General features: G+C 41.8%; 1 protein-coding gene across 1 annotated transcript in view; it reads left to right on the forward strand.

Moving 5' to 3' along the window:
* sema6bb (sema domain, transmembrane domain (TM), and cytoplasmic domain, (semaphorin) 6Bb) overlaps positions 1 to 18,195 on the forward strand; it is a 257,488-nt gene that overhangs the window by 208,515 nt on the left and 30,778 nt on the right. Inside the window, exons 9-10 of the mRNA XM_060846599.1 lie at positions 1,506 to 1,655; positions 17,306 to 17,485. Of these exons, the coding sequence (XP_060702582.1) occupies positions 1,506 to 1,655; positions 17,306 to 17,485 (330 nt within the window). The remainder of the gene's footprint in view (positions 1 to 1,505; positions 1,656 to 17,305; positions 17,486 to 18,195) is intronic.

Here is an 18,195-nt window from a genome sequence, read left to right on the forward strand (position 1 = left end):
GGCAGATGAAGGAATTGGAATTCAATTAAAGAATTTGGAACTAAGGGTCTAATGATGACAGTGAAACCATTGCCAATTGTCATAAAAAATCCATCAGGTTCACTAATGTCCTTGAGGGAAGGAAGCTACCAGCTTTACCTAGTCTGGCCTACATGTGACTCCAGACCCCACAGCAATGGTGGCTGACTCTCAATTGCTCTCTCTGTAATTACAGATGAGCAACAGGTGCTGGGCTAGACAGAGATGCCTACATCCCATGTGTGAATATAATAAAAAAAGAAAAGAAGCGAGATGAAGTGGAAGTGAGTGGCCAGCATTCAGTTCCAGAATTGGATTGATGTGTCGGTATTCAGACTTGGGTCTCCTGACATCCCTACCCAGACATGCACTCCCCTCCATTGCTGCCTCAGACCTGATTCCAAAGGCAGCACCGTGTGGCCCTGGCATAGCATTAGACTGGGAGAGCAAAAAGCCCCTGACTCTCAATTTCCATGAATGAAATCTCTGACCAAGACATCAATTCAAATGCGAAGCAGGGAACAAAAGAGGTGCAATCCAAGAATTGGTGTCAGACTTTTAAAGAAAGAAATGGTGCTTATGAGAGTGTGGAGAGAGCTGTGAAAACAGACAGCATACTACCTGAAAGAACAGACAGTAAAGGTAGAATTGACCATGGATGCACATCAAAGACAAGATACACTTCATGGCTTTGTGGTGTTATGAGTAACAATGCAACTGAGAGAAATTACCTTTTCATATGTCGATTCTGCAGGCAGATGGCATAGAGCAAAGTTGGCACAACAACAAGGTGAAACAAATTGGAGGAAATTAGTTCTGCCAATTAAAATAAAGGAAATTTGGCAGTGTGAGAGTGACATAATATGTTTTTTTTTCACACTTGCGTTAGGTCTTTAAACAGTTTGACACTGCAGACACCCACGTTGGGATTTTCTCCCCGCCTCCTGCTGGTTTGCGGATGGATGCTGGAGACTTGTTTGGAGGTGTTCCTGAGTTGATGGCCAAAACTCGCAGTTGCCCCATCACGCTCTCGCAATCCTGAACACTCCCATCTGCTCACTGACACAAACTGACAGAAGAAAGCACATGAAGTGCAAACCTGAGAAGTACGCCCTTCAATATATACTCCTCATGGTTTGTCTCTTCAGAATGCTGTTTATTCCAGATGTCCCACAGTTCTGACACAGGCAAAAATGATGTATGTGAATCTAGTTTCTGAGTGGTAATGGTTGTGTATCATGAAAAGTGACATAACTATGGGCGTGATGCATGTTTTGTCACCAAATCAACAGATTTTCCTCGATTGCTTGGATGAGTAAGAAAAATTGTGGCACAGACATGGTTAAAAAGTCCCTTTGTGACTGATTACAGATAGAGTAAGTTAACCGATGATTTGCCTGGTCACCTGCATTTACCTACAATGCCATGAGAGATTTTGCTTTGTGAGCATCCCGATTTCTCTAAAGTCTTGCCTTTCACACCGACAGGCCTGGCTGCTGTGCAGGACCTGGAACAAAATACAACTCCTCCAATGGGTTTCCAGATGAGATGCTGAACTTCCTGAAGACTCACCCCCTGATGGATGACACGGTCCCATCGCTAAATCATGGGCCATGGATTATAAAGACAACGATCAGGTGAAACCTAAAGATACAGCCACCAGAATTATTTTAAGAGAGGAACCTTGGTTCTGTGCCTTTTGATGGGGTAATGTCAGTGAACAGACATTTTGAATCTGTTTAAGTCTCCAGCAAGAATTCAGGGTATGGTCCTGTTCCTTGTTTCCATTCATCTGCTGTACCTGTGTGACATTTGACTTATTCCATCATAAGAGCAAGGTATCAATGGAAGCAGATAGGTACACTGCAATTGTACCTCAATATATGTCAGTTTCAAAATGGCCAGATGAGTCAGGTCCAAATCTAACTCTTAAATTCAATCAAGCCAAGCCACATGAGAGCCTGTCTCATTGAGGGCTCAAGTGGTGCAGTGGTAGTGGCCCTACCTTTGAGCCTGGAGGTTTGGGTTCAAGTCCCACCTGCTCCAGAGATGTGTAACTACATCTTTGAACAGGCTGATGAGGAAAATATTGGGGAGTCTCTCCAAGAGGTCACTTCACACTGCTGCATGTCTCTTACAGCTGTAGTAGAGTTAGTGCAAAACTGCTTCTGAGGCAAGCCTAGCTTACTCTGGCAGGTTTTAGGCTTTCACATAGAAACCTTTCCATGTTCAGACACTGATGTTACTTTGCTGAAGGCCAAGAAAAAGATATTGTGTTCATAAAGATTTAAAAGTCTGTTTCTTTGTTTTGGATTTCCACATATCTGTGCCTTGTAATATGTGATGATTCAGTTAACCAGGATGTGAATGGTCTCTATACAAGATGACGCTTTCAGACTGTGCACTGATAAGCTATCTTTAATCAACCTTTTTGGCATATCAAAGGTGGAAGGTGAGGTTTGAACCTGGACCTTCTGACCCAGAGGGAGGGATACAACCCACTGTGCCACAAGACCCTGAAATTCTGGTTATTGCACATGGTTTTCATCCTAATTATTGATTACCATAACTTAAACTTGCTGTTCAGGTACCATCCAAATTAGCTGTATACTGTAAATGGACTACGCTCACCCACTTCCACTGTTTGTGATTTTCCCAGGTTTGTGAAGCTGAGCTTGGAGGTGTGGGCAAGGGTTGGGAAAATTAGATGATATGCCACACTGCATAATTCTGCCACCTCTCCCTTTACCCAGAAGCAAGGGAAAGCCAGTTGAATCTTTCAAAGACCTGATGAAGTGGAATTCTCTTTTTTCCATCTTGGAGGCATTACTCATTTGCACACCGACTGATCAATAATGCTACACCTCTTCTACCCTCCTGCTGTCCAGCATTCTTCAAGTTCATCACCTCCAATTGAGAGATCTCTCATTCTTCCTGCTCACCTCTTCTGCCACGAGGCTATAGTTGCTCAGTTGAAGAAAATGCACTGTGCCATTGGTCTTATCGGAGTTCAGCTCACTGCAGCTCCCTCAGCACAACCACTGAGTAAGGGCTAGAGACAGCAAACAGCCCTCACAAGTTTCCTTTACTTGTGTGGTTGCTGCAGGTATAGAAATGCAAGTTGAAAATGTGTTGCTGGTTAAAGCACAGCAGGTTAGGCAGCATCCAAGGAACAGGAAATTCGATATTTCGGGCCAGAGCCCTTCATCAGGAATCATTCCTGATGAAGGGCTCTGGCCCGAAATGTCGAATTTCCTGTTCCTTGGATGCTGCCTAACCTGCTGTGCTTTAACCAGCAACACATTTTCAGCTCTGATCTCCAGCATCTGCAGACCTCACTATTTACTAGAAATGCAAGTTCCAATGAACCTGTCCAAGGTGGGTCATGTTCCCTTTCATCTTTGCTCTGACAAACCGTTCTAATCAGTCAGAGAGCCTAAAGAGAGACTCATTATAGTTTTCTCCAGGGAGTCCCTATTGCACCAGATATTGGGGTTGTGACCTGAAAATGGTCCAAACAACTAGACAAAAGATGCTGGAATATTCATTGCTGAAGAATTAATCCTCAAGCACATAACTGGTAGGCTACATCAGTAGGAGATCTCATGGTGGTGTGACTCTGAATATTGCTGTTCAGGACTCTAAATAGTTCATGGAATGGTGAATAATCAGTCATCTGAAAAAGACTTTAGATTCCAGCAACCTCTCCAGCAATGGACAGTATGTAACCTCTTCCACATTACTGCCTCAATAACAGAGAGTGAGCTGGTAGACAGTTTGTTTCAGGATGGCAAGAGCACAAAGGTTCCAGGTAGGGGCATTAGGAGATCCTAATGGAAGAGAGCTTGAGGAGAAGGAATGAGTGACAATTGCAGGAAGGAAGAGTCCTGGGAAGGAATGAGTGACAATTGCAGGAAGGAAGAGTCCTGTCACTCCCTATCGAGCAGCTGGTGCTGCTTTATATGAGCTCATCCCCTGCTCCTATTTCAGGTGAAGGTTCTGGGAAGGATCGAGAGGTCTGTCCCCAAGCAAGATGTAAATGAACGAGCATTTCCTTTCTCCTGCTGACTCCCATAAGGTATCCAATAAGGAACAGCACAGTGTTCACTCTTTTGAAATGAAGTCCTGAAAGGATTTGCAGAGTACGTGGTGAGAAAGTGTTGGTGAGGTTTGAACATGTTTCAGAAAATCTCTCGCTATGTTTCAAGGTTAGTTTCCCAAGCTCTGGAAGCAAACAGACAGTGAAGTGTGATCTCTCTTCACAGATGCAGCCAGACCTGCTGAGTTTTTCCAGCAACCTCTGTTTTTGCTTTTCACAGCGAAAAATAATGGATTTTTGAATAATGCTCAAAATCCTCTTCTTTTCATTCATTTGTGGGAAGTGGGTGTCGATGGCTGGGCCACCATTTATCATCCATCCCTAACTGCCCTTGAGAACATGGTTTTGAAGTACTTTCTTGAACCACCCCCATTATCCATTTGGTGTAGGTACACCCACAGTGCTGTTGGAGAGGGAATTCCGAGATTTTGACCCAGTGACATTGAAGGAATAGTGATACATTGCCAAGTTAGGATGATGAGTGGCTTGGAGACAGACTTGCAGGTAATGGTGTTTCCATCTCTCTGCTGTCCTTGTCCCTCTCGATGGTCATAGTTGCAAGTTTTGGAATGTACTATTTATGGAGCCTTGCTGCATTTTGTAGATAGTACACACTGCTGCTACTGAGCATCAGAGGTGGAGGGATTCTACTATCTGCCGTGCAGGTTTGGAATCCAGGTGACCAGAAGATTACCTTGCTCTCTGGTTTACTCATCCAATGACAATACCACTAGGCTATCACCTCCCCTGTGGAGGAACTCCAGCTTTTTTAATTCCAAATTTTTAATTGATTTAAATTTTGTAACCAGCCAAGGTGGAATTTGCAGCCATATTCCCAGAACATGAGCCTAGGTCGCTGGATGACTGACCCAGTGACATATCACTGCACCACTGCCTCTCCTGTCCTAATGTGGAGATGCTGGGGTTGGACTGGTATGGACAAGGTCAAAAATCGAATGACACCAGGTTATAGTACAACAGATCTGTTTGAAATTGCAAGCTTTCAGAGCACAGCTGCTTCCTCGGGCGTGATATGATAGAGACAGAGGGGACTTTAGCTATTTTTAGTAAACCTGTCCAGACATGTTGCAGGTGAGACTTGAACCCAGACCTCCTGTCCCAGAGGCAGATCTCTACCACAAGAGTCCTGCGGAGCGACTCTACTATATTTTTATATCCAGAAGCACTCTTACATGCAACTGAACATTTTTGTTTCCCATCACCCATGTTTATTGGTCCATCTATTAATGACCAACAAATCAACCCTTGTCTCAAATGTAATAATTTGCAAGCAAGACCCATTAAGGGCAATGCAAACCATCATGGGTGAGGGAGAGGGAGAGCAGGTGGGGACCAAATTAAAATGGAGCTGGAAGGAGAGATAAAGCACTTGACTCTCTACAGTGCCCATCTCTCTCTAAAGGCATTGGTGGAAGGACACAATTCACTTTCTATTCAACAGAGCTTGAAACTGGGCCTCTCAGTCCAGAGATAGGGACGCTACCACTGTGCCACAAGCCCCTGGTGGAGGGACTCTAAATTCTTTTTTTTTATTTGACCTATTTTTCCTAATCAAACTATCAGATATGTTATAACACACTTCAGGAGCAGGAGGGAATGAACCTGGGCCTCAAATGTCCAGGGTCAGACACTACAAGAGGGCCAGACAGACTCTATTCAATCTAGTTTCTGTCCAGTCACCATCAAAGAGGGCATTTGTTCCAGTGTTAAGCATCATCACCATGCACTCTCTTTAATGAGCACAAGCAGGCAATCTAAGTGGCAATCAGCTGTTGAACAACCCTCTGAGATGTTGTTCCTAAAGCAAGCTGCAACTCCTTTACCTTCCGTTACTTGTAGACAACACAACTGCCATGTCAGCTTCAGCTGCTATTCAGGCAACCCCAGTGATAATATCATGCTATCACTCCCCACACATGTTCCCATTCTTGCTCTCCTAATATAAAAACTAACTTGTCAAGTGCACTTCTTAACCACAGTGATGAGTTCCACATTGGCTGCTCCAGTATAAATGCTCTACCATTTGCTCATAAAGCAGCAAATATAAAGGACAGGGCAGGAGTCAGCTGCAGCATTTCAACACCAGTTTTAAATTCATTAATGGCATCGCTGGCTAGGCCAGCATTTACTACCCATCCCTAATTACTCAGAGAGCAGTTAAGAATCAGCCACATTGCTGTGGGTCAAGAGTCACATGTAGGACAAACCATGTAAGGATGGCAGATTCCCTCCCTAAAGGACTTCAGTGAACCAGATGGGCTTTTACATCAATTGACTGATTGTAAGGTCCACATTAGACTGGCTTTTGATTTCAAATTTTTATTGAATTCAAATTTGTCCATCTGCCATATTGGGATTCGAATCTATGTTTCCAGAATATTACCTGAGAGTCATGGTTTTCTAATCCACTGTTTCACAGGCTTCACAACATTGTGTCACGTAGTGTCAAAATCTTTGGGCTACCTGAAAATGACAGATTGTTCCTGCTGGTATTGAATTTTATTCAAAGGATTTGACTTAATATAATTTATTATTGTCACATATACCGAGGTACAGTAAAAAGTCTTCTTTTGCGTGCAGTACAGGCAAATCAGACTATATAAGATGCATTAGGGTAATAGAACAGAACAGGAATATAATGTTAAAGCTGCAGAGAAGGTGCACAAAGCTCAACATTAAATTTAAAATTTGAGACATCCATTCCAAAGCCTAATAACAGCAGAGAAGAAGCTGCTCTTGAATCTGTTGGTATTTGTGTTTAAGCTTTCATATCTTCTGCCCAACAGAAGAGGTTGGAAGAGACTATAACCGGGGTGGGAGGGGGCTTTGATGATGTTGACTACCTTCCTGAGGTAATGAGAACTGTCACTGGAGTCAGTGGATGGAAGGTTGGCTTCCAGCAACACCAGAATCATCTTTTTGCACATTCTGACAATACTAATCAGGGAATGGCGGGGGGGGGGGGAATCACTCCCATCTGGTGATGAGCCCTTCAGAAGCTGACATTCAAAGTTCTGGAAACCCTTTTCGAAACCTCCCCACCTCTTGACCCATCTCTCTTTCCAGAAGCTTCTGAAAATCTATCTGTTTGAACAACCTTTTTGGTCAGCAATCCTAATGTCTCCTTATGTGCTCAATGTGAAACTTCACTTTGACATTTTGCAAAATATCACCAGGCATTTTATGATATTTAAGGTGCCACACAAATACAAGTTGTTGTTGTAAACGTTCAGACACCCATTCCACATTCTGCACAATTTCTCTTCACTTTGATTCCGACGCAAGTTAAACTTCAGTTGAATTCTATCCGCCTGCTGACTTTTACTGCAATAGTGCAGGACGTATTCTCCATCAGTTTTAGCACATTGGCTGACAGCAGAGCTACAGGGAGCAATGAGAGGCGACAGCAATGAAGTCAGACATCGTATCAAATTGACCCCAGTGATTGCTGAGGCTGTGCAGAACCCAACTGGAATTGTGTTCACATCCCCAAGGAATAAGTGTTCCCTCAGTCTTGGTCCAGTCGAGTGTTTAAGCTTCCATATCTGAATTTGATTCAGGCACCAGCCCTGTCTGGGGAATGTTCATGAGGCTGGGGCAGTGATGCATGAAGCTTCACTGTTGCTATGTTATATGTGTGTCTTAGGTTGATGATGACCATTGAGATGCAGCCTTTATGCTCACACTGTAACTGTGAAAATCTAGCTCAAGTACTCCTAACTGTTATTGCTCTACAGAGAGTCGATCACACAGCCACGTCTCTACAATACTGTTGGGCATATGACCTGGTAAGCTTGCCCATCCAGTCTATTTGTCTCATGCCATGTTCATGCTGCAGAAAGCTTTCACTTGAAGAGTCCGTTAATGTACTGAGCTGCTGACGCTCCATCGTCTGCCCTTTAAACAGTGAAGCAGAGAAGCATCAGGGTGCATCACAGTTGTTTCTAAACTGCAGTGATGACTGTTAAATTACTGGGTAGGCTAACAATGCAAAAGCCACGTTAAGGCTCATCTGACTGAAACCTGAAAAATAGCAGCTGGTTAGTTTTTCCCACCTCAGGGCATGAAACAGTTCTGGAAAGGTATCTCTCGCTCTATCCCAGCAACAGTTTCACCTCTATCTCACTTGTACTAATGAAAACAAAACAATGCTGACAATCACAGCGAGTCAGGCAGCATCCATGCAGAGAAAGCAAGCTAATGTTTTGAGACTAAGTGACTCTTTATCAGAGCTGATGTGAAGTGTGGAGGAAGCAGCATTTATGCAGTGGTGGGGAAGTGGAGTGCTGGGAGAGAAAAGGTGTTGACAGTGCAGGTGAAGCGGTCGCAATGTGAGAATGGCAGAACATGGTATGTCTAACTGCCAAACAGGAAAGAACAGTCATTCCAACAGAGTGGGACAACACCTTCAGATTGTGAACCTAACTCGCATTGCTTCCCTTTCTTTTCACTTTATTTATTACGTTCTCTGTCACCATGTCCTCTCCCCCCTCCCTCCACCCCAGTGGAACTGTCTGTCTAAACAAAAAATAGGTAGACATTGCACAATACTGTGTCATTGAAGGTGTTGGGTTGGCCCTTTTATTTATCTATTCCCTCTTTTTTGTCATGGACATGCTGTTATTTGGTGTCACCATCTGCGGACATTGAGTCAACTGACATAAACATCAAGGGCATAATGTTCTATATGTTGCCCAAGAGGTTCACCCCCTGTATTTTGTCATTCTTTTTATCTGAAAGCTAGAATTAGATGAGTCAAAACAACTTCCAGCTTAACTTTTGCAGTCCTAAAACCATCACTGATTTCCCTTTTCTTAACCCTAACCCTAATCCACTAATTCCCTTTTTCCCTTGGCAGCACATCCACTGATTCCTCTGTTATGTCTGGGCAACGCAGTGGCTCAGTGGTTAACACTGCTGCCTCACAGCGGTCGGGACTTGGGTTTGATTCCTTGGGTGACTGTCTCCCTGTGTCTGTGTGGGTTTCTGCTGGGTACTCCAGTTTCCTTTCACAGTCCAAAAATGCACAGGTTAGATAGATTGACCATGCTGAATTTTCCATACTGTCCAAGGGTATACCGGCTAGGTGGATTAGCAATAGTTAAGGGACAGGATGGAGGTCTGGGTTTGGGTGGGATGCTGTTTGGAGACTTGGTGAAGACTTGATAGGCCAATTGGTCTCTTTCTACACTATAGGGATTCCAGTTGAAGATTTGGTGTTGAGTTCAATGCTTGAGATAGGTCACAGGGTCATTTTATTAAAAAACAAATGTCCTTTCAGGGTTATTCAGTGGTTAAGGTCAGTGCCAGGGACCCAGGTTCGATTCCACCCTGAGGAATCAATCTGCATGAAGTTTGCACATTCTCCCTGAGACTGTGAGAGTTTGCTCCGGTTTCATGCCACAGTTCAATGATGTGTAGGCTAGGTGGATTGGCCGTAGGAAATGCACATTTATAGGGTTAGGGTAGGGGGGTTGGAGGCTGGGTGGGATTATCTTCGGAGGGTCTGTGTGAACACAATGAATCACATATTTCCATACTGTGTAGGGATTCTATGATTCTTTCCCTAAGTACTCTCCCTGGACAGCAGGTCCACTGTTGTCTGTAGCTTGCAGACTATTTCATCAGGTAGGCAAATCTTACTGGCAGAATCAAGATCCCTGTGTCCTCAGAGACATCCTTGCTAACTCTTTCTCATCTTATAGACAGGCCAATGATTTCTGATCGATCTCAAAGAGCATCTTTAGGCTAACCATATAACCTGAAAAACTCCTGCTTGCCCACATGATAGAGATACCCTCCTTTGCTCTAATGAATGTATGCGTAATGTATCAGAAAGTCTGATGGTGCACTGGAAGTGGGATAAGCCAGTTATGCCCAAATTAAGTCAATACTGGTGTAACACAGTTCCTATTCAAGTAGGTGTTATCTGCAGTTACAGTGCAGTGGAAAGAATAGATCGTAGTGGGCTGCAACATCTGTGGATGTCGACATGTGTTTGATCTTTCAGAAAGAGCCTTTCTGATCGAAGTCCCAGCGCCATCCTTGCCTCGTCTTGAGAAGCTGTCACAGGGTCCAGTCACTTAAAAGGCGATTGGAAGGGTATGTGAATGGGAAGGGTTTAGAGGGACATGGGTAAGTGCTGTCAAATGGGACTAGATTGGGGTCGGATATCTGGTCAGCATGGATGAGTTGGACTTGAAGGGTCTGTTTCTGTGCTGTACATCTCTATGACCCTTCATTAGAAATGAGGCTTATGCCTGAAGCTTCGACTCTCCTGCTCCTTGGATAAAACTCTGCACAAGAAATAGTATCTCACTAACTTGATTGGGTTTTCTGAGGACGTAACCAAAAGGATTGATGAGGGCATAGTGGTATTTACCAAGGCTCCTTAGACACTTTCTGCTCGTGGTGGAAGTTGTCTACATGGACATTAGTAAAGCTTTTGACAAGGTTCATGTGATAGACTAATTCATAAGTTTCACATGGGATTTAGGTAGAGCTTGTCAATTGGATACAAAATTGGCTTGATGGTAGGAGATAAAGTGGTGGTGGAGGGTTGTTTTTCGGAATGAAGGTCTGTGACCAGTGGTGTTCCACAGGGATCAGTGCTGGGTCCACAGTTGATTCCCATTTATATAAACAATTTGGAAGAGAATTTAGGAGGCATGGTTAGTAGGTTTGCAGATGACACCAAAATTAGTGATATAGTCAACAGTGAAGCAGGTTATCGAAGATTACAAAGAGATCTTGATCAGCTGGGTCAATGAGCTGAGGAGTTACAGACAGAGTTTAATTTGGATAAATGTGAGGTTAAATAAACAAGGACTTTTATAGTTAATAGCTAGGTCCTGAGATCCAGGTGTTCAGGTACATAGTTCTTTGAAAGTGTGTCACAGGTAAGCGGAGTGATTAAGAAGGTGTAGCATGCTTGCCTTCATTGCTCAGACCATTGAGTATAGGAGTTGGGACATCATGTTCAGGTTGTACGGGTGATTGGTAAGGTCACTTTTAGAGCACTGTGTACCATTCTGGTCACCCTGCTATAACAAGGATAAAGTTGAAGAACATTCAGAAAAGATTTATCTGGATGTTGCTATGTCTGGAGAGTTTGTGTTATTGGCAGAGGCTGGGTAGGCTGAAACTTTTCTTTCCTGGAGCATAGGAGGTTGAGGTTTGACCTTGTCGAATTGAAGTTTAATTAGCAGGGATCTGTGAGAGCAAACTCAATACTTAGAGAAAGATGCAAAAACGAGCTTGAACTGAAAACATTCAGTTTTTATTAAAAGAAATGCGACATGCAGTTTTTTTTCTGACTAAAAAGACTTATGAGAAGGGGAAACTAAGGATTCCACCACTCTCCAAGCTTTTTGCACCTTTACAAAGAAAGGAGTGCATTATATACTTTAAAAGGTGCTGAGAAATTACAGATTATCATGAAATGTACGTCATCCATAACACTGATCTTTAGCCCTAAAAATATTAATCATTTGCATCATTCCATAACTCTGTTTCTGTTGTACGGATGTTTTGTTTAGGCTAAAATCTGCAGTTCAGTATATACAAGGAGCCATTACGAATATCACTGAAGTTTTATCAAGCTTGTAGAATTTGTTTACATTCAATCCGATCCTGAAAGCTGTTTCTGACCTTTTGTCCTTTTCATTTACTGAACTATAATTCAAGAGTTGGCCAGTTTTTTTTCCCATCATGCAATATGAAATGTTCCCCACAATACTACAACCTCATAGAGGTTTATAAAATCATGAGAGGCATAGAAAAGGCGAATAGCAACAGTCTTCTCCCTCGGGTGGGGGAGTTCTAATTTTTTTTAAGGTGAGAAGAGAAAGATTTGAAAAGGATCTGAGGGACAACATTTTCACACAGAGCACGGTTCATGTGTGGAATGATCTGCCAAAGGAAGTAGTAGATGTAGGTATAGTTACGAAATTGAAATGACATTAAGATAGTTACATGAATGGGACAGGTTTAGAGAGATACGGGCAAAGTGCAGACAAGTGGGACTAGTTTTGTTTGAAAAACTTGGTCAACATGAATGAGTAGGGCTGAAGGGTCTGTTTCCATCCTGTAGACTCTATGCACGATGGGAATTTATCAAGGCTTCTTAGACAGCACCTTCCAAAACCACAGCCACTACCATTTTAAAGGACCAAGGTAGCAGATATGTGGAAATATCACTTGCAAGTTCCTTGTGTCACTGGAAGTTTTTATTGTCACTGGAACTTCCTCCCTAACAGCATCTTGGGTGTAACAGCATCACAAGGACAGTAACGATCCAGGAAGGTAACTTCCCACCACCTTCACAATGATAATTAGGGATGGGCAGTAAAAGCTGGTCTTGCCAGCTAAGACCATATCCCTTGGATGAATTAAGAAAAACTAGGGATGGACAATAAAGCACAACATTTCCTTTCCAGTGATGCCCACACCCCTTTCCAAGAATGAAAAAAGTCTTTCTCAACAATTTTGTCATTGTCTCAGAATTCTTCTGCTTTCTCCCTCCAGCACAATTTGAATCTCTTTGGACTGTAATAGGTCTAACCAAGACTCAACATTAATTCTAACCAGAATTCTGTCTATTGAATTCTGATAACAAATCTCCTTAGTCAGTTTTCAAGTAAGATGAAAGCAATTGTTAATTAAGCTATCTATGGATTCCCCTGGATCCTGGATGCTTCATTCCTGGTGAAGGGCTTTTGCCTGAAATGTTGATTTTCCTGCTCCTCAAATGCTGCCTGACCTGCTGTGCTTTTCCAGCACCACACTTTCGACTGCTGACCTCTGACATTGAAGTCTGGCTGTTTCAATAATTTTATTTGTTCTCAGAACTAAATAATTGTCAGAAGCTTGCAGAGTATTTTCAAAAATATTCATCTTATTTTACATTTTGGGAATTTTGAACTTAATCTACTGTGAGTCCTGTTGAATAAAGTATTGAATTGACTTGTTCAGCTCATGATTCAAGTTCTAAGCAATTTTACAGAATTACTTTCCCCAAGATCTCCAGTTCTGTGTTCTACTTCATATTAAATCTTGCAGTTAGTATTATTTCTCTTGCCATTCTTTCAATTTGATTATTTACACATCTTATCACAAAATTTAAGAGCTTTAAATTATCTTAATGCTGCTATAATCTCTTCCCCTTGAAGAGATTTGCTGCTGTAAATAGTAAGGCTATTTTAATTTCCTCATCTTAAAGCATTTAGACTGTCTTTTTAAATTTCTTTAATTATATTAAATAGTAATGCCATACATTTGTACTGATTTGGAGAGTTTTCATGCCTTCTGCAGACAAATGAAGATTTCCCATTTCTTTACAGGTAGAATGCATGATCCCCTGCTATTCATGGATGAATGTACAATGCATGTTGTATTCCATGATTTCCCCAAATGAAGCCATGTGCCTGGGCCCTCAATAAATTCTTCCCAACAGAAATGTAATTCAAATTATGGATCTCTTACTTGTAAGGGCTTCAAAAGTCTTGTAACTGTGTTCTTCTGTTAGGCTCAGTCTGCTTTGCCTTTTAAATGATCTTTTTTATTACATTAATTCAGTTTCACGACATTGCCAGTGCTGTGACCTCAGTGTAAATTTTGTCTATGACCCTTGGTTACCCTGCTGTAGCTGTGCCTCCTGGGGTCCACTTGCGATGGCAGCATTCCTTGGTGTCAGCCTGGTTTTTTTTTCGTCCTTTTAATTTGAAATTTCTCCCCTTGCTCAACAGGGAGTTTCAACTTGCCTACCAAGGTCTAATATGTTCATTTCTGAGCTGAACATCACTTCCCATTAGAAGCTGTAACTGTCAGGCCTGATTAGTATTTAAGCTCTTTCTAGCCCACACTGCTTCTCATCCACTTCTTCCCAGGTCTGAATTAAAGGCTTTAATGGACTGCTGTTCCTGTGTTGTTGGTCTTTCCATAGGCTCCTGCTGACTTGCTCTTGTAGCTTCTGACTATGTGTGTTACAATTTATATACTGCCGATTGAGTATACCCTGCTTCGTGTCTTGTTCATCTACCAACTTAATCCTTGTTGACCAACACTGGATGCCATGTAGTTCTCATTTCAAATGGTTTTATGACATAGAACAGTACAGACCCTTTGGCCCTCGAAGTTATGCCGGCCTTTTATCCTACTCTAAGATCAGACTAACCTATATACCCTTCATTGTACTAATTTCCATGTGCCTATCTGAGTCACTTAAATGTCTCAAATGTATCTGACTCTGCTACCACTGTTGGCATTCCACACACCCATCACTCTCTGCCTAAAGAACCAACCTCTGGCATCTCCCCTCAACCTTCGTCCAATTACCTTAAAATTATGCAATGTTCAAATTTGAAACAGGCATTTTAGCCCAACAAGTCCACACCAATCTTCCAAAGAGTATCCCACTCAGGCTCATTCTCCCTGACAAATGCACCTAGCTTACACATCCCTGGACACTAAAGGCAATTTAGCATGGCAAATTCACCTAACCTTCACATCTTTGGACTGTGGGAGGAAACCAAGGCATCCATAGGAAACCCACACAGACATGGGAGAATGTGCAAACTCCACACAGACAGTCACCCGGGGCTGGGATCAAACCCAGCTTGTTGGTGCTTTAAGGCTGTGGTGCTAACCACTGAGCCACCATGCCATCCTATCCATAGCTCATTATATTCCTTATCTTCCCATCTTCCTTATCTATAGTTCAGTCTATGTACTTATTGCTTTATATCCTCATTTGCATGTCATCACCTTGAGAAAACCTTAGGTCACATCTTCTGCAATCTTCCTCACATTTATCTTTAAAGCACATAAGGACTGTGTTTCAGGTCCAAGATACTGCATAAATGCAAGTTGGCACCGGTTTGCATATATTCTGAGTTTGTGGGGCCTAGGGGCAGAGTTTGACCTCACAAAAGAGTACAAGTTGTGAAGAGGTTATTCATTACTGGGAACCGTTGAGAGAAACCAGAGTTGATTATCTAAACAGAACTTCATTCCACAGCAATATCTGTCAATTAGCTTCTCTAAAAAGGCCCAGAATGTGACCTATTTGGTAAGCATAGTATCATCTGTTTTGAAAGGTGCGACATTCAGCAAATTATAGGCAGATTTTGCAGTATATTTTGTTTTCTTCTGATTCATATTTGTGTATCGTGTCATCAGATGATAATACTGACCCCTAGTGTCTGTATAAGTAACAGCACCTTCAAAACAAATGCTCGAGTTTTAATTAAACTTCTCACATCTTTCCTCTGGATCGCACTGTCGGAAAAGTAGCTTTTGTTTTTATTGACAAAAATCTTATTTTAAAGAAATGCATTCTTATTTTTCAGAAACCCAAGTACACAAATAGCTAAATATTTGGCACTGTGTCCAACTTCAGATTTGACCTATTTTCCACAAGAAGTTTTAATAATATAACTGCTCTGGCAGTTTTGAAAGAAAAGGTTGCTTCGATCCTCTTTGTTCTCTGAAACTCCAAATACACAATTCTAGACATTTTTCACCTTCCTGAATCCTCCTTGTGTTGAAATCAAGAGTCATTCTTCCTTCTCCTTTTCTGAATAGACAGGGTGGAGGCTGGAAGAACACAGCAGGGCCAGGTGGCATCAGGAGGTGTAGGAATTGTGATGTTTCGGTGGTAACTTTTCTTCAGCATTTTTCTGAACCACTTCAAGGGAAATCTCCCTACTTCCTGCTTAAAACATCGCAGTCGCGGGTTTGAAGGATCTCAGTTTGCAACTGGCACTTCTCCTTTAATCTCAACTTTTATGCTGCATTTTCTGTTTGTGTCCTGCATTAAAGGTCTTGTTGCCTCATCTTCAGATAAAATCGAATGAAATACTTACATGGTGAATGGTAAGGCCTTAAGGAGAGTCGTGGAACAGAGGGACATTGAGTAGCGAAGTTGGAAAATTGTGTTGCAGTTATGTGAGATGTTGGTGTGGCTGCGTTTGGAGTATTGTGTTCAGTTTTGGTTACTTTGTAAACTGGAAAGAGTGCAGAAGAAATTTACAAGGATGTTGCCAGGATTCAATGGTCTGAGTTACAAGGGGAGGTTGGACAAACTAGGACTTTTTTCTTTCGAGCATTGGAGACTGAGGGGGGATCTTATAAAAGTGTACATGAGAGGCATGGATAGGCTGAATACACTCAGTCTTTTCCCCAGCATTGGGAAATCGAGGACTAGAGGGCATCAGTTTAAGGTTAGAAGGAAAAGAATAAAAGGGAACCTGAGGGGGTAACTTTTTTACACCGATGGAGGTATACATATAGAATGAGCTGCCAGCAGAAGTGGTTGAGGTGAGTATATTAACAACATTTAAAAGGCATTTGGGCAAATACATGGATAGAAATGGTTTAAAAAGATATGGGCCAAGTGCAGGGAAATGGGGTTAGCATAGATGGACATTTCGATCAGATTGGACCAGTTTGCGGCAAAGGGCCAGTCTCTGTGCTGTGGCACTCTATGAGTTTATGACTCTCTTTCACTTGCAACAAGTCTGTGAACTCTTTCTCTACATTATGTGCAGAATACTGATTACAGCTCTCAAGCTGTAATCTTCTCCCTTTCAAGTCTCAATGGCATGTGACTATTAATGTACCATTATCTTCTTTGTTATCATTAACATAGTTATTTCCCTTTATTGCTAACTAGAATGTTCTAACAGAATATGCTAGGAAAATTTTAAGTGGTTATTCATTAGACAGCATTGGATGCATTGTGTTCAGTCTGCTTAATAATTTATCTTTCAAACACACATACATAGATATTTACAGACATACACTCACATAGACATACACTTTGACGTACATGTGCACACATGTACATACACATGTACATTTACGCATATATGCAAGCACACACATACACACCCTCTCTCACACATTTCCATTCCTTCAAGTTTTAAAATAAAACCTTGAACTGACAGGTAGTAGATTTGATTAACAAATTCTGGAAACTTCTAACAAATATTGGCTTTAAATGTTAGATAATCTGATGAGGGGCTAATATTTAATACTGCAAATTAATGAGCAATATCTGGGTATTTTACAGGTGGAATAAAAATGTAAATAGAGTTTCTCTTGTATAAAACATCTCTGGAAACCTTTCAATTTTTATCTCTACTTTAGCCTTTTTTTAATACCTAGGGATCGACTGAACAAGATTGTGGTGGATACAGAGGCTGGACCCTTTAAGAATTACACAGTGGTGTTCCTCGGCTCTGAAACTGGAATTATTCTTAAATTCCTCATTAGACCAACTGCAAATGCAAACTTTGCCAATCGCAGTCTATTTCTAGAACATTTTGATGCTTACAGCCCAGAGAAGTAAGTAATACTTTATTCACTACATGCACTTGAAAAGATGCTTGTGATTAATTACAAAAAAAGGCACAAACATCAGAGATTAAGAGATCTGTAATCCAATTTAGTAGCTTCAGACAACGTTTTAGCTTCTAATCTCTGTCTCTCCATTGCAACCTTTCTTTTCTGTCCCTGTCTCTGTGTATTTAATATGTGTAATATATTAATACCATTAAATTATTACTCTAATGAAATTATCTCCTTCATTCAATTCAAATACAAATACTCCATTGTATACTATTTTCACCCTTCCCTACTCTATTCCTAAGTCTTCATTTAATTGTTATTAAAATCATTGCACACCCCTCACTCCAACTCACTGCTTCCCAAGATCTCAAATTTGTGCCACTTTTTACCTTCCCAAAACATGCCTTCGTCCTACAATTTACAGGCATAATTTGGTTTATAGCATTCTCTTGTGTTTTGTCTCAATCAAACATATTTCCTCACATCTTGACATTGTCCTATCACCCTTGGTCCAGGAACACCTCGCATCTATTCAGGACATCACTCACGCCCTCAACCTCATCCATGACTATCGTTTCCCTGGCCCCCAATATTCCATCTTCACCATGGACATCCAGTCCATCTGCCATTTCTTCCTCTCCCACTGACCAAACCAGTAACCCTCCACCCGACACACTCAGTTGTTTGGCATAACTGGTCCTCACTCT

Source organism: Hemiscyllium ocellatum, chromosome 28 (genome assembly GCF_020745735.1).
Source record: "Hemiscyllium ocellatum isolate sHemOce1 chromosome 28, sHemOce1.pat.X.cur, whole genome shotgun sequence".
NCBI classification, from domain to species: Eukaryota; Metazoa; Chordata; class Chondrichthyes; order Orectolobiformes; family Hemiscylliidae; genus Hemiscyllium; species Hemiscyllium ocellatum.